Source organism: Schistocerca americana, chromosome 7, assembly GCF_021461395.2.
Source record: "Schistocerca americana isolate TAMUIC-IGC-003095 chromosome 7, iqSchAmer2.1, whole genome shotgun sequence".
NCBI lineage: Eukaryota > Metazoa > Arthropoda > Insecta > Orthoptera > Acrididae > Schistocerca > Schistocerca americana.
Window position 1 is genome coordinate 288,392,197 of NC_060125.1, and position 17,934 is coordinate 288,410,130.

At 43.0% G+C, this 17,934-nt stretch overlaps 1 protein-coding gene across 1 annotated transcript in view; it reads left to right on the forward strand.

The window, feature by feature from the left end:
* Nucleotides 1-17,934, forward strand: part of LOC124623198 (furin-like protease 2) — a gene marked incomplete in the record, with an annotated part of 451,053 nt that overhangs the window by 388,218 nt on the left and 44,901 nt on the right. Inside the window, 2 exon segments of the mRNA XM_047149009.1 lie at nt 631-790; nt 16,454-16,626. Coding sequence (XP_047004965.1) covers nt 631-790; nt 16,454-16,626 — 333 coding nt within the window.

Consider the following 17,934-nt stretch of genomic DNA (forward strand, 5'->3'; position numbering starts at 1 on the left):
GTCGTAATGCCAGTATCGTCGTGGTGGTGACTGTTTATCAGTAAGTAGGAGAGAAAAAGCTGCTCAGGAAAGAAATCCCACTCAAGTGACCCTTCCAGGAGCACGATCGTAGCCACAGCGGTTAGTAAAAATGTGTACATGTGTAATGACTACGCCAGTAAAAAATTGTTGTTCGCTTTCACAGCTCTACACCGCACACAGATATGCATTTCTTGTCCTCTTATGAGGAAAGGATCAGGACACATCATCTCACTATTTCTGCTAATCCCAGTACAGTGATGTGAATGGGTCACGACTCCCGGACATTCTGTTAAAGACTATGGTTCAAATAGCTCTGAGCACTATGGGACTTAACTTCTGTGGTCTTCAGTCCCCTAGAACTTAGAACTACTTAAACCTAAGCAGGATTCGAATCTGCGACCGTAGCGATCGCGCGGTTCCACACTGTAGCGGCTAGAACCGCGCGGCCATTCCGGCCGGCTAAAGACTATGTTTGAGGTGATAAAGACACTTCTAATTTACAGTCAACAGCTTTTTTGCAGATCCTGAGTTACCGGTATGCGAATTTTTCACAAGGAGACTATTGTACGCGTGATAACGTTGATGTAAGATTACTTTTTTCTACGACAGGACCCGCACGCCAGCACGGACATCAACGACAACGACGACGACCCGATGCCGCGCGACAACGGCGACAACAAGCACGGCACGCGGTGCGCGGGAGAGGTGGCGGCCGTCGCCTACAACAGCTACTGCGGCGTCGGCGTCGCCTACAACGCCAGCATCGGCGGTGAGTGCCTCTGCTCTGTCTCTCCACCTGCCGCGCATCTCAGCTGCCGAGATACCCCACACACAGGCGGACGAGTCTGCCTACCAGGCCTGTGTGTGGGGAATGGTCTTGCGGTTGGGTCCGTCGGTTCGACCGGCGGATCTCCACCTGCTTGCCCCCACTGTTACCTGGGAGCCCACATTCCACGAGTGCAGGTAGCTAGCGTCCACCAAAGAGTCGCCAGTGTCCACACGCAGCCTTGCTGTTCATCTTGTGCAGTTCATTACATTGCCCACTTTGCGACCGATTGTAAGATCTCGTCAAGCATTAACATCTACAGACGGAAAAAAATGGTCTTTCATTAAATTATTTTGTGCTCGTACAGAATCACCTGGACAGTTCGTATTTTAAAATGTGTGCATTCGTGGATTACGAAAGATGATACAATCCAAGCTTTTACAACCACTTGTCTTAGCTGCTGGCAAATCTTCCAGGTTCTGTGTTTGTGGTCCATGAAACTACGCTATCTGATGAAAAGTATATGGACACACATTAGTCGACATTGATATGGAATGCGTCCACTCTCTGCCTCTGTGACGGCTTGAAGTCTGCTGGGGACACCTCCAGTGAGGTGTAAGAGTGTCTGTGGAGGAATGACTCCACATTATTCCTCAAGAGCCGAAACGAGGAAAGACATTGATCATGGACTCTCGATGGCTGGAGCTAAATCGGCGTTCTAACTCATTCCAGGTTGGGACCACGGCCTAGCCAGTCCATTTCCGTAGTCTTATTGTCCAGAAACCATTCCTTCGCAGGTGGTACCAGGATTCGTTTTTGTGCTGACTCAGTCACCTTCTGCGAACTCGTCCTCTACTGTATGCACGGTGTTCACATCCTTCTCCGTTTAGTGTTAACTTAAGTGCAATAAGTGGATAATGCCATAACCACGAAAAACACTTCCACGCCATAACAGCACCATCTCCTTTCATTGGATTGCCGCGGGGTATAGCACAGTTAATTACTCGTTTCTAGTGATCCAATGCTCAGTGACATCACTCTTTCCACCACCTCAAGTGTCGCCTAACGTTCAGTACAGAAATGAGTGGCTTACAGGGAGTTGCTCAACCACTCTGTCCCAGTCTTTTCAACTCTCTACGCATATTCTCCCTGTTAGTTGGGCAGCTGATACTGGTTTGAAACTTAAGAGTAATTCCTTCCGGTGATAGCATGCATTTTTTACGACCACCCTCCACAATGCTCAACGGTCCCTGTAATTCAGTAGATTAAGTTCTGCGAGGTCTTAGTTTATACATGTAGTTTGTGCTTCGCGTTTCTGACACTGATTGATTTGTTACCAATGTGACATCCAGAGACTAGTTTACGTTCGAAGTTTGTTGGCCGACCCATGCTGCTGTTTAAGGAGACTGTAAACGATCAAACAGTTCATCAGACTAACATAATTTGTCGAATTGCTTGGCTGTGCGGATCGTTGTTCGACATGTTTCTCAAACGTGGACTGTCCGACGTATTCGAGAGAAATTGTGATTGACGGCTGATTTGACAAGATGTCCGACGTTGTGTTGTTTCGCCCCGCATGTTTAGGGAGAAGGAGCTTTCCTCCCTTATCGTGAGTTCCCACAGTTGTGGAAACTACGATCAGATGAGTATACCGATAAAAACGAAAGAGCCCTGGAAATCATCAGAACATCAGAGCAACTGCGTCTTTCCCACGTATGTATAGTGTGGTAAGACGTTAAGGACAAAATCAGAATCGCACAAGATAGAAGCGGGAGTATAATAAAACAAAAATATAAAGTTCTCCGGTTCTTCCACAGATGATGATTGTTCCCACGTCGTGTTCTTTTAACGAACTTTCATTACATTTTCATTTGTGTATTTCTTACTTTATACCATTCCATGGACAAGGGTATTGTTTACTTGTTCGTCTTCATACGCATTGTTAAAGTCAATGCAAGAAACACTTTGTCTGCATTGGTAATCATTCTCACTAGTTTCAAAATGGTTCGTGACGGCTGTTTCAAAAGTGAAGTCAAGTTTGACAGACTTCGTTAGTGATGACGGGTGCGCTTTTTTGACAAACCTGTGGACAGGAAACAGCCTGTTTGACAAACAAGTTTACAGGGACCCTTTGCTGCTTGTCTACTGACATGTGACAACACAGTAATCCACGCCTCCTTTTATACTGGTGAGTTTTGGAAGTTTCCAAGTGATCGGCAGAGATAATCCTTGTCAGAAGTAAAACTATCAAACTGTCATCTGATAAAGGTAACACAGCCTTAGAGCTACTGTCCATATGCACTAAGTTTCATAGCGTCTTCTTTCTGTTAAAGTTGTCTCATGCTAATATATTTCAGTGGCTTCTGTGTGCTGCTATATCGGCTACTTCTCTCGTTCAATGGGCAGTTATGATGAATTTTTCAGATAAGGAAAAACAGAATAACAATCAGTAGTAAGTAGAAAAATACAAGCACCTCCTAAACGTAATCCACTCGGAGCGAGATTCACTGCCAAGTAATCACTGTAGTGCGTAACCCTCGTAAGTAGTATCCGACCGGTATTCAGTAGACACTAGCAGTTCGACAGTAAGCGCTACGAACTTCAGGATACCCGACGAGCAACTTCGCTCTTCCGGTGCTGTGTCAAGGTTCAAACCCTAGACTGTGTGTCTCCCTTACTGATGATGGTGTTGGGTTGGCCTCACCTCTGAATGCGAATTCCTTTTGCTCATTCATTGACATTGGGATAGCCACACACACATACACACACACACATACACACACACACACACACACACACACACACACACACACACACACACACACAGGTACACAGGTGGTGGTGGTGGTGGTGGTGGTGGTGGTATCTCACGCACCACGAAGATAAGATACGATAAATTAGGGCTCATGCGGAAACATAGAGACATTCGTTTTTCCTTCACTCTGTTTGCCCCTGGAACAGGAAAGGAGATGACAAGTAGTGATACAGGATACCCTCCGTCACTCACCCTACGGTGGCCGCAGCGCCTGTCCTGGACTTGTGATAAAGTCGGTTGGACCCTACACGACTTGAAAAATGTGACCTGGTCGGATGAGTCCCGATTTCATTTGGTAACAGCTGACGGCAGGGTTCGAGAATGGCGCAGACCCCACGAAGCCATGGACCCAGATTGTGAGGGCACTGTGCCAGACACCAAGAAGCTGTGGAGCGAGATTGTCAAGGCACTGTGCAAGCTCATGGTGGCTCCATAATGGAATGGGCTGTGTTTACATGGAATGGACTGCGTCCTGGTTATGTTCGCCTACGTGGAGACCATTTGCAGCTATTCATGGGCTTACTGTTCCCAAATAACGATGAAATTTTTACGGGTGACAGTGCGCCATGTCACCGGGCCACATATGTTCGCGATTGGTTTGAGGAACATTCTGGACAATTCGAGCGGATGATTTGGCCACCCAGATAGCCCGACATGAATCCAATCGCACATTTATGGGAAAAATCGAGAAGTCATGTTGTGCACAAATCCTGCATCACCGAAACTTCCGCAGTTCTGGACGGCTATACAGGCAGCATGGTGCAACATTTCTGAAGGGGACTTCCGACGACTTAGTGGGTCCGTGCCACGTCTAGTCGCTGCGCTCCGGCGGGCGAAAGGAGCTCCGACACGATATTACGAGGTATTCCATGACTTCTGTCACCTCAATGAATATTACTCTGTTGGAGTCGTTGCCAGCAGATCCAAATAGCATATGGTGCGTAATCGAAGCGCAATCTGTTCCAATGTGCAGATTTTCGGACTCTGTGACTGTCGATTTTTCAGTTTTGAAGGCTGTAACGTGGTCTGAAACGTCCGAAAGGTCGGCTGGATCATTTCCAGTCAGTGTAGCTCTTCAAGGAGGATATACTTAAAGCGAAATTCGGTGTGCGATTTTGGAAACGTTGAAGGCGGCTAGTTTGTTCGCAAGTTGCAACACCTACACTTTCAACGGTAATTAAGGCCGTAGAAGCACGGTCGTTTCCGAATGTACTTCTGACCAAAAAGCGATTCTTGTAGCTGGAGTAAAAGGTTTTTGTTAATCACGCCTTTTGCGTTCCTGTGGATTAATTACCATTGACACTTTATCATTCCCTAGGACATATTTCTATATATCTTAAGCAATTTTCGAAGATTTAGCTTTGAAAATTTTCTCCACCTGTTTCACCCTCTTTGAGGATGAATTTCCAAAAAACAGTGAAACACGTAATTTTTTATTTCTAACTGAGAAGCCAAACACCAATTTTTTAAGGATTTAGCTTTAAAAATGTTTTCACAGTGAAATATTTTCGTAAAAAATTTCACTACTTTAGTGCTTGATTTTCCAAAAACTTTGAGATGCGTGTTTTTCAATTTCCAACAGAGAAGTCAATTCAGATTTTCACGGAGTTAGCTTTTAAATTGCTTTCATAATGAAATATTTTCATAAAACATTTCACCCCATATTTTACCCCTTAAGAGATCGAATTTCCAAAAAGACTGAAAAATTTAATTTTTTTTGTTTGTAACCCAGAAGTCAAATTCCAATTCTCATAGACGTCATTTTAAAAATAATTAGTTCTTTAATAACGATTTATTTTTACAAAAATTTTCATCCACCTATTCTAAATCCGTAGGGGTGGAATTCAGAAAAATTCCTTCTCCGGTGCAACACCTTCTCAAAATTTCAAGTTCCTGTCCGTAGCGGTTTGGGCTGGGTGATGATGAGTCAGTCAGTCAGAACGTTGCCTTTTATACGTACTGGGTGAAGGAAAAATTCATGTACTCCGACTTAACAGCGCAATTCCTCACGTACTGGCAATACAAAAATGTCTGTCACAGAATTTCGCCCTGCGCATATTTCTGGCATTGAATGGTCGTCAAGGAGGAGGAGGAGGAGGAGGAGGAGATTAGTGTTTAACGTCCCGTCGACAACGAGGTCATTAGAGACGGAGCGCAAGCTCGGGTGAGGGAAGGAAGGGGAAGGAAATCGGCCGTGCCCTTTCAAAGGAACCATCCCGGCATTTGCCTGAAGCGATTTAGGGAAATCACGGAAAACCTAAATCAGGATGGCCGGAGACGGGATTGAACCGTCGTCCTCCCGAATGCGAGTCCAGTGTGCTAACCACTGCGCCACCTCGCTCGGTGGTCGTCAAGGAGTGGTTGCCTGGTAACACAGTGATTTCATGTACGGTAACTACCTCTGTCAGCGCATAAAACGGTGCTGTGCACTTGCTGCAATGGATAGCGTTTTGGTTATCAAGCAGGAGCTCTAGGGCTCGATTCTGGGCCGAGGTTGATTTGGTTTTGTTTGCTAAAGTAATCTGCGTGGTACGGTATCTGGCGTGTTTTAATCGTCATACTGAGAAGACCAGTTTGGATTCCGTAGAAATGTTGGAACACGTGAGGCAATACTAACCTTAAGACTTATCTTAGAAGAAAGATTAAGAAAAGGCAAACCTACGTTTCTAGCATTTGTAGACTTAGAGAAAGCTTTTGACAACGTTAACTGGAATACTCTCTTTCAAATTCTGAAGGTGGCAGGGGTAAAATACAGGGAGCGAAAGGCTATTTACAATTTTTACAGAAACCAGATGGCAGTTATAAGAGTCGACGGGCAAGAAAGGGAAGCAGTGGTTGGGAAGGGAGTGAGACAGGGTTGTAGCCTCTCCCCGATGTTATTCCATCTGTATATTGAGCAAGCAGTAATGGAAACAAAAGAAAAATTCGGAGTAGGTATTAAAATCCATGGAGAAGAAATAAAAACTTTGAGGTTCGCCGATGACATTGTAATTCTGTCAGAGACAGCAAAGGACTTGGAAGAACAGTTGAATGGAATGGACAGTGTCTTGAAAGGAGGATATAAGATGAACATCAACAAAAGCAAAACGAGGATAATGGAATGTAGTCAAATTAAATCGGGTGATGCTGAGGGGATAAGTATAGGAAATGAGACACTTAAAGTAGTAAAGGAGTTTTGCTATTTAGGGAGTAAAATAACTGATGATGGTCGAAGTAGAGAGGATATAAAATGTAGACTGGCAATGGCAAGGAAATCGTTTCTGAAGAAGAGAAATTTGTTAACATCGAGTATAGATTTAAGTGTCAGGAAGTCGTTTCTGAAGGTATTTGTATGGAGTGTAGCCATGTATGGAAATGAAACATGGACGATAACCAGTTTGGACAAGAAGAGAATAGAAGCTTTCGAAATGTGGTGCTACAGAAGAATGCTGAAGATAATGTTGGTAGATCACGTAACTAATGAGGAGATATTGAATAGGATTGGGGAGAAGAGAAGTTTGTGGCACAACTTGACTAGAAGAAGGGATCGGTTGGTAGGACATATTTTGAGGCATCAAGGGATCACAAATTTAGCATTGGAGGGCAGCGTGGAGGGTAAAAATCGTAAAGGGAGACCAAGAGATCAATACACTAAGCAGATTCAGAAGGATGTAGGTTGCAGTAGGTGTTGGGAGATGAAGAAGCTTGCACAGGATAGAGTAGCATGGAGAGCTGCATCAAACCAGTCTCAGGACTGAAGACCACAACAACAACAACAACAACTGAGAATACTGTGGGTCTTCTGCAAAACATTTGCAGTTACCTACTAAGAACACAGAATTGGAAGTACAGTAGTTTCTACTAATCAGCTTTTAAAGAAGCCGTTTGCACGTTGTGGACGCGAATTGCACCGCGCCACAGCATCTTCTAGATTCCAAACATGTTTTCTGTGTAACCTCGCCCAAGGGACCGATCGAAATCATTTGCAAACCACGTTGCTAGCGCTACTGGTGACATCAGGTCGTAACGGAATGTAATGGTCCTGAACTTGGGCAAGAATAATAGTTGCTACTAATCGATGGGGCCACTGGGGTGGGAGACACAGAAAAGCAGGTTTGGAATCTAGTAGATGCAGTGGCGCGAAACAGTTCGCGTCCGTGACGTGCAAAAGGTTTTTTAAAAGATGACTTATGAAAACGATTGTATTACCATTTCTGTGTTTGTAGTATGTAACTGCAAATGTTTTGTAGAATATCCACTGCAGTCGCTGTATGGCGATTAAGACACCTGCTACCGTACCATTCAGACTACTTCTAGCAAATGAAAACAATAACCCTCGACCCAGAATCGAACCCTCGACTTCCCGCATGCTAACGCAAAATCCATTCCACCAACAGAACAGCACTACTGCTAAGTCTTGACACAGATAGTTACTGTACACGGGATTACAGTGTTGCCAGATTGCCAGTCTTTAACGTCCATTCACTACCCGAAATAAACACTGGACGAAATTTTATGAGAGACATTTTTGTATAGCTAGTATATGAAGAATTGCGTTGCGAAGTCAGAGAGCGCGAATTTTTCTACATCCTGTACATAGATACCATCAGCATTGCACTACCTTCAGTAAGGGGCGCCGGCCGCGGTGGTCTCGCGGTTCTAGGCGCGCAGTCCGGAGCCGCGCGACTGCTACGGTCGCAGGTTCGAATCCTGCCTCGGGCATGGATGTGTGTGATGTCCTTAGGTTAGTTCGGTTTAAGTAGTTCTAAGTTCTAGGCGACTGATGACCTCAGATGTTAAGTCCCATAGTGCTCAGAGCCAGCCAGTCAGTAAGGGGCTATATGGAGTGGCATGATCTTCTTTTCGTAGTCGCCCTGGTACCAAATACGTGATCATGTTAGTAACATGCTGATGATCATCTAGCGACGAGGATGAAAAGTTTGTTTATTCCTTCGTTAGCACGAGGTGCTAGTCATAAAAATACATTCTGGTGAAAACATGCGGCACACCGGATTATTTTCTGTAACAGAAAGGTAAGTTAGATTAGCTCTGGATGTCACTACGGGTTGCTGAAATCTGATTGCGTGTGTTGCTGTTGACAAATACTCTGTTGTTCTGGGGTTGTCTTCGGCTCTGTAATTAATTATTAGCCGACGGACCGACGGTCTTCTCTCTCCCCGCCTCCCATTTCGTCTCTCTCTCTCTCTCTCTCTCTCTCTCTCTCTCTCTCTACCGCGCTTAGGCGCGCGCGCACACACACACACACACACACACACACACACACACACACACACTCGTGGTGGGTTGTTTGGCGTACTGACCGTGCAGCGGAAGCTCGGCTGCTGCAAGTGTTTCGTGCTCTGTCCTGGCCTTCCCTCCCCGCCGCCGTTCTTTGTTTCCGCGAGATTACGCGACGTACCAATTACTGCCGGCGTTGATTTATGGCGACGGAAATAATTAGTTCCCCGGTTATCTTCATTTTGCCGGCCACGGCAGCGGGCCACTTAGTTTCGACGATATTTCCCCCGCTGGCATCTTACAGCGCGTGGTCAGAATATCCTGTTGCAGAGTTATAGATTTATAACGGGGAATAAGAAGGCAGGGGGAAAAATATTGCGAAGTATGCTCCTACAAGAGAAACATACATACGGTGATCAGGACCGTAATTAACGTAAAAAAAAAGAAAACCAACAATATGGCGCATATGTTGTCACCAATCTCCATTCGCAGTGTTACTGTCTCAGTAGCTGGAAGCAGCTAATTTCATATTTATTTGTGTATTTACTTACGTACTTACTTGCTGTGTACGGTTTTAATCTTCTTTGCGTTAAGCAGATCGGCAAATTAATTTGATTTGTGATTTTCATACAAAAGCAACCTATTTAATACTGTTTACGGAATATGTAATTTATCCTTCCCCTCGTAATCCATCCCACCTTGAAGGCAGAAACTGCCTTATGTTGTGACTTTCCATTTTATAATTTCGTTAGGAATGTAAAATAGACAAAACAGAATCTAAAAAACTGATTTGTACTCGAGCGTTTTTTAATTTTTTAATTTATTTTTTCGGAGAATCAAGTCCACCGAACAGTCCTGTCCCAAGTTCCCCGGTTATCTTCATTTTGCCGGCCACGGCAGCGGGTCCGAAGGAACATTGCATGAAATTATACGGACACTCTAAAATACAGACACTGCCCTACTGTGTTTCATGCCAAAACATGGCAATCTGACGAGCAAAAACAGTGTCTTTCCCTGTACGGCAATCAAACGATTTGTATGCGAGCACTATAGGACGTAGACAGTAGGATATGGAAGTTTGGCTCTGGCCGTGAGTCGCGCACGGATAGCTAAATCTGTTTAAGGTGAATGCTCACGTAAAGCGGTCCGGCACAAATTTTCACATGTTAGTAGTAAATCGTAGAGCCGGTGTACAATAGTATTCGCAGTTTGCAAATACGTTTCATAGCTTAATAGGGCTGTCAATCGTCAGCAGAGCCCACGGTTCTTCCATCGTTTTCACAAATTATGTTCCGTGAGGTGGGGGGGGGGGGGGGGGGGGCATCCAGCAACACACTACCACTAAAATTGCCAGATCCAATAAGTAACACGCCGCCCCGTGAAGATGCTGGCTAAAGGTCAGGGGAAAAAAAGAAAATCTCATACTAAGGTACTTCGCACTCCTTTCAAATTTTAATTTCTTTTCATCTGATCAGTTATGAAATTAGAGATGTTATTTTATTAAAAATGATTTAGTTTTTGTTGAATAACATTTGCATTTGTTAATAAAAATGGAATTCAATTAAATAAAGTTGATATCAACAAGAATCGACCCAACAACTTTACAAATTTTAGACTTCCACACTAAGCATTCAGCTACGGTGGACTTCGTTAATTAGCTAAAAATGTTTTTTACTTAACAGAGGAAGGAAATCTTCCAATTTTCAACATACTTATCTGTGCAAGAAATTCTAATAGTCTGGATCACAATAAAAAAAATAAAACTGCAATTTGCTGATATCTCTCTCTCTCTCTCTCTCTCTCTTTCTCTCTCTCCCCCCCCCCTCCATCTCCCCTCTCTCTCTCTCTCCCCCTCCATCTCCCCTCTCTCCCTCCCCCTCTCTCCCTCCCCCCCCCCCCCCTCTCTCTCTCTCTCTCTCTCTCTCTCTCTCTCTCTCTCTCCCCCTCTCCCTCTCCCTCTCCCTCTCCCTCTCCCTCCCTCTCCCTCTCCCCTCCCTCCCTCCCTTTCTCTCTCTTCTCTCCACCCCCCTCTCAAATCCTTTAAATATCAAGAATATCGAAGAGGGAGTTTCCATCAGTCCTTAATGTCTCCTTGTTAAGTAATAGCGGATCCGTAGATTGTTTCATTGTTGGACTTAGCTGTGCAGAAACTAGGTGGGAACAATAAGATGAAGACTAGCGGTGTCGTCCAAGAGAGTCCGTCGAGACCTCAGCGCTGAGACTACCTGCTGCGGATGTGGGCTTTCACGCGTGGACCACGAGAAGTCCCAGGGGCAACCGTCGCCGCCGGCCGATATTGGAAAATTTCTTTTCCAAGAATTTGCAAACAAAATATGGCTGCTCCTGCATAAGGTACGCTCGACAGGGAACCAATAACTGGGCACACGGCCTGCGCTGCCGAAGAGATGCGCGCAGATTCAATAAGGGAGTCTCAGCTGCAAGGGGACAGGACGCAAATCTCATTACGAAATTCTTACAGCCCCGCCGTCACTTTTAACAGAGTTTGGAGGCGTCTTGCTCCGAAGACGGGTGGACACGAGCACATCGGCCGTAACGTTGCCATGTAACTCCAGATGCTGCTGTGTGTGTTTCTAAGTTCACTGGTCTCCAACTTACATTTTGCGTCGCGTTGTACTTAATTTTATGATACTTATTGTCTGCTACTACATTCCAACTTTTGTCATAAAACACTTCAGCTTAAATAAATTCAAAGGAGGAATTCCTTTCTCGCAGAAGTAAAAAGGGCATTATCAGTAGGTGTGTCAATAGCACCTCAGTGGTCGTAGTTGTCATAGATGATGATAGAGGGAAGCATATCGCGGGGGGAGAAAGGGGTATGGAAAAGTGGACGAGAAGAACCTGTGTATAAAGGCATAAGTAACCACTGATCCAACTTGCTGACAAGAATAATGTGCAAAAGAATGGAAAAGAAGATGTAGTAGCTGTTGCATGAAGATCAGTATGGCTTTAGGAAAGGTAAAGGCGAATAGAGGGGCACACCTGAAGTTGTGGTTAGTAATGGAAGCAAGATTTAAGAAAAATCAAGTTACGGTTCATACGATTTGTCGACCTATAACACGTGTGCCACACTAAAATTGTGCAACATGCTCGAAATTCTTGGAAAAATGGGTTTAAGCTGTAGGGAAACACGAGTAATGTAAGAGGACGTGCTGAGCAGTAATGCCGCCGAATATTTCAGATGAAAACTCTTACAGCCTGTTAAATAAAGCAAACGTTTTTTAATATTCCACAACTTCATTGTGTGTGACCATACATCGTCTGCCCTCTGCCGCTACGAATTCTGGCGTGTAACATAGCAGCGTGTAACGTAACTACGAGGGTTGAATGAAAAGTAATGCCTACACCTTCGTTAATTGGGTTGGGAAGGGAATGTTTTAATAAATCAAAAGCAGAAATAATCCTTAGAATCTGATCTTTAATTACCATTATTCACTTTTCCACATAATCACCAGCCAATTGGATACATTTCTGCCAACGATGAACAAGTTTTCTGAAGCTGTCAAGGAAGAAGCCGACACCCTGTGTCTGCAACCACAATCTCACAGTTCTCGTAACGTCTTCATCAGGAGCATAATGATGTTCGTGCAGATCGTCTTTCATTATCGGGAACAGATGCAACTCAGACGGTGCTAAATCTGGACTGTATGGAGGATGCCGTACGGTGGTGAGATTCAGTCTCCGAAGCTCTGCCGTGGTTGCACGTGAAGTGTGTGGTTTGGCATAGTCATGCTGCAGGAAAACAGTTCCCTTTTCCTTTCGGACCCTTTTTAACCGTCGTTTCAGAGTTTGCAGTGTCGTGTTGTAAGGCTCTTGAGTTTTTTGCTCCACGCTCAAGGAAATCAACATGGATTACACTATCTGCGTCGAGAACACTGTGGGCTTCGTCTTGAATTTCTTTTTCTGGGGGCGAGTCTTTGTGCTGATATTCCATTGACTAACGTTTCGTCTCCGGGTCGTAATGGTATACCCACGTTTCGTCTCCTGTCACAGTTGAATGGAGAAAGGCGTCACCTTCATTCTCATATGGTAATGCTAGAGGAGTTACTGGCAAATTTCAAGTCTGTGCTCTTTCATTTCAGGAGTCAGCATCCTGGATACCCATAGTGCTCAAATCTTCCTACAGCCAAGCACAGCAATAATGTGACCCACACTTTCTTGTGAAATGCCGATTGTGCTTACAATTTCTCTCTGAGTGATACGACGATCGTACTGAATCAATATGTCACCATGTTGCTTGTGAAACTCGGTGGTTGCTACCACAGGACGTCCAACTCTTTGCCACGCAGGTCAGATCTTCCCACCTCAACATCTGTAAACATACTTGCCCAACGACGCACAGTACTCGCATCAGCACAATCACCATAAACTGCTTTCATTCTGTGATGTGTCTACTTTGGGCTGACACTATCTGCTGTCAAGAATACAGTGACTGCACGCTGCTTTAATCGGATTGACCGACCGTCTGCGCAGGGTTCCATACTTTACACTGTAAAAACACAACCATTTAAACCGTTCGGTGCTAAGGCTTCCCACCAACTGGAGCTGTAGAGAAGAGGCTACGGAACAAGCCAGTACCTGCCACATACCAGTGCTGCCAACCGTTGAAGAGTTACGGAGGTGGAGGCATTACTTTACAGTCAACCCTCGTATTTTGGTGCTTGAGGAACAGTGTGCTTGAAATTCGAATAGTTCGTCCTTGCATGGAGCATCCTCTCCTTCAGTCTGGCAATGCCAGACCCCACACGAGCGCTGTGACCCCTGCAATAATCCGAAGGCTTGGGTTCACTGTCACCTATCATCCTCCATACAATTGCGACTGAGTGCCATCTGATTTTCGTCTGTTTTCAGAACTTAAAGACCACCTTCTACAACTTCGCTTGATGAAGCATTGCAAGCAGAGGTGAAGCTGTCTCACCGTCAACAAAGTCAAACATTCTGCAGTGACAATATGAACAAACTGGTCTCTGGTTGACAGAAATATGTTAGTTGCCCGGATGACTATGTTAAGAAATAAATATGTAGACAAGAAGAAAAAGGTTATAGAATATTAACAGCGTTTGTTTTATTTCAAATGCTTTTAGAGTTTGCACATAAAAAATTTGGAGGCGTTACGTCTCAGCACGCCCTTGTACAAGAATAAAGAATGGAATACCTAGTAGAGTATGTATGTAGATGTAGATGCAGATGGGGTGCTATAGTAGGACACTGAAAATCAGGCAGACTGATCCGGTAAGAAATGAGGCGGTTCTCCGCAACATTGATGAGGAGAGGAACATATCTCTCTCTTTTTCCTCTCCTCCGGTTGTTGTTGATGAGAGAGATCTCTCTCTTTTTCCTCCTCCTCCGTTGTTTGTTTTGGGTTGAGAGAGAATCTCTCCCCCTCTTTTTCCTCCTCCTCTCGTTGTTGTGTTGAGAGAAGAATCTCTCTCCTTTTCCTCCTCCTACCGTTGTTGTGTTTGAGAGAGAGATCACATAAAACCAGTCATAAAACTGATTACCACATAAAAGCCACTAATGACTGGACAACTCTCGTAGCTGAAAATATAGTGAACATGGAAGTAAAATATTGGATTTAAAGTTTAGTTATATTATTTCCAGTTTGCCTTTTTAATTTCGTGAATTTCAGGCAGTTAATAAAATGCTTCCATAAATACAGCAAATATTTTTCACTATTTTGCCTGCTTGCATGAATCTTCATTCTGTTGAAATATTCTTGTAGCTTGAGAATTTCATAAAGTTCCTGAGTGGGTTTTTATTTTTGGTGTGCGCTTTGTAGTGTGGACAGTGAAAAAACATTTGGAGAAAAGTCGTGAACTACCTGAAATTTCTCTTTTCAGTCACAGTATGACCTCTCTTCAGTTGCTCTAATTTGACTGTAAAGTTTGTGTCACTCAAGGGTAACACAATTTTTATTTGTTGATTAAACCAGTTTTGAATTTTCAATCATTATTGATAGGCCATAATGTTTCTTGGCAGATGGCTCTTCCTGAATGTGGTAGGAATGAACAACTGAACATACACTTATGGTTGTTACTAGAGATTAGCACACGAAAGCTTCATGGCTAATGGTGGCATCAAAGCTTACTGGAAGACAACATTTTGCACGGCTCTTACTTAAAGAGTTAAATAGAAGTATGTACAAGCTATTGTTGAAGGCTATATGTTAACATGTTTAGATTGATGAAATGTCAGTACCTGAGACTTGAGATGGTGCAGTGTTAGACAGATTCACTGTATCAAAATATGAGTATACATGTCATTGTAGACATGTCAGAGGTGTTGAGATTTTCATGATATAATTTGCCTTGTGGCACCCCTAGTGCTTACAATTAAAAAGTTAAAGCAAATGAAAAGAGACTGTTCTTAGTAGACAACAGCATTATGACATGGTTATCTGGAATTAATTTTGTAAGAAGTCTCAACTTGAAAGACATCTTTGTGTGTGGTTGAACTGGACAGTGGAAATAACAGTTCGTTCTTCTTCTTCTTCTTCTTCTTTTTACTGTGACTAGTTCAGTCTTCCAGAGGGTTGACAACTCCTGTGATTTTTTTTTTTACCAGTTATATGCTTTGATTATGGTAGTTTCCTTGTCTCTTGTCTCTCTTAAACATATTCAAAAAATAAAGATATTTAGGGCTCTAGGTGCAGTTCTGGCAACATTCCTGGTGGAAACGTGACTGAAAGATGAAATTTTTAATATGCAAAATTTTTGACCATGAGAAGTTATGACTAAAATAAAAACTGTGGAATGTAGTTATACAAAATAATTAAACCTAGATCTTTAACTTTGAAAATGATTTTACGATAATTCAAATTGTTTGTGTTGTCTAGAATATCATAGTGGTTGAACTAGAAACATGAAAACATGTAAATACTGTGTGTTACCAAATCTTGATCCCTTATATGCTAAAGTATGTTTTAGTACTTTGAGTCATTAATTATAAAAATTAGAAAGTCAAACTTCACCATGAAAATATTCTGAAGTTGTAACTGGAGTATTGAAAATAACAGAATTTCTGTTTCCATAAATAGGGAGGTGCCATGGTTCTTTCCTTACTGTCATGGTGTGACCAGTACCATTCCCCCTTAGTAAAAAGAAAAATATTTTCATTTATAAATTAAAGCCATAACACAAATACTAACCCGAAAGTTCTCACAGTTGGACGGTGGTGAATGTTCTCAACTCCTACACAGAATTTTGTAAAATGGATGACACTAAACAGATTTATTTCCTTCCTTCTTTTTAAAAGACAGTTGGTATTTCACCACAGAACAAGAAAACTTTATTATGAACACCTTAAGTCGTCCTTAGAAGTTGGGGTAAATTGAGGCATTTACCTGGAAACTGACATTGATGATACTGCATCATCAACAAGCTCAGACTCCCATTTGCACTAAGAAACATATTTCAACTTTTGCTTTACCTTATGTAAATCATTATGATAATTTATCATGGACTTTTCCACTAGTGTAAAAGTTAAGTGTCTTTCATTAATTGCAGTTCATCTCTTCATAGTTCCCAAGTGACACAGGAGATTTGTGCAAAATGCTTTTGCATCTACATGCTTATCAGGAGGTGTAATATTATAATGATGAAACTATATGCTTGCAGGTGTACGTATGTTGGATGGAACGGTGAATGACGCAGTGGAGGCTCGGGCTTTGGGTTTGAACCCTGACCATGTGGATGTGTACAGTGCCTCATGGGGTCCAGAGGATGATGGCAAGACAGTGGACGGCCCGGGACCACTTGCTAGGAGGGCTTTCATCTATGGTGTGACCAGTGTGAGTAACCACTAAAGGCAATCTTGAAGATTTTGTGATCATGGTTATTTAGCTGTACAGGAACTACGTTAACATTCAGAAAACTTTATTACTTTCATTTTGTAATACTAAAAGAAATCTTAAGAGATGCAACAACAGCTATAGAGCTATAACAACAATGGACATACACTTCCAACAATACTGTGTATTAATAAGAATTAATTGCCACCAAACAGGTCTGTAAGCAGTGTGCCCACTTCCCAGCACCTCATGTTCCATATTTGTCACCAGTGCAGACAGTTTTCTGATTACAGGCATCATCATCTGTGAAAAGGAAGTGTGAGTCCACAGCAAAACACTAAAACACTGAATGTATTTTACTTTTATGTGGTGTGATACTTTCATGCCATGGATTACCCTACTGAAGAGGTATGCACAGATATTTCCTTTTCCATCATGATATTTGCTCAGGTTATGACTAAGCATCTACTGTGAGTTATTCATTCCACCATTTTCTCAGCAAGGTAGCAGGTTCCTTCCTTTCTCCACATCAGCCAGTGTCCGGGAATGCTCATTATTCACCAAACAGTTCCATTTAAGAAACCATTCTGGTCTCCTGGGGACCCTATGCTGCTGTTGGCTCTAGTCATGACATTCAATACTCTACAGCAAACAGTTGCATTTATCAGTGAGAGTCAGCCACACTCATCACCCACAAAATCCTGAACCCCACTGTAATGAGTATAAGTGTGTGTCATGACCAGTGAAAATTTGTGCCAGACAGGAACTCAAATCTCAATCTCCTGCTTGCTGTGAGCAGCATACTTCACTAACATTATATAATGCCATTGCATTTGATTCAGTGATCTTCATCAGTTCCACCCATTTGGTACCAGTGAATTTGACACAGTCTGTATAATATGCCATGTGGTCAGATAAATTATCACCATCCATACTGTTTCACTGGTGGTCCTATTCTGCTATGGAGACAGACAAGTTTTTATTTGGAAGTGAGAGGAGTAAATACAAATGACAGCAAAAGTCTAAAGTTTGGACCGGAAAGGTGCACAGGTAGCCTAACTTATTAAGATGACAATTCATGATAACCAAGAAATCTGGGTTCAGTTCCCAGCTCAGCATAAATTTTGTTTGGCATTAGGTATTCGTTATTTATCTTTAGTGACAAAAATTATGCTGTATTCAGTTATCTATTTCTAATGTGTGTAGCATCATGTATATGTTTAGTTGGTTCTTCAGAGTAACTGTAATTTTTTCCTAATAATGCATGCTATCAATATCTTGATTCTTGAGACCCACCTGCCTCGGGTA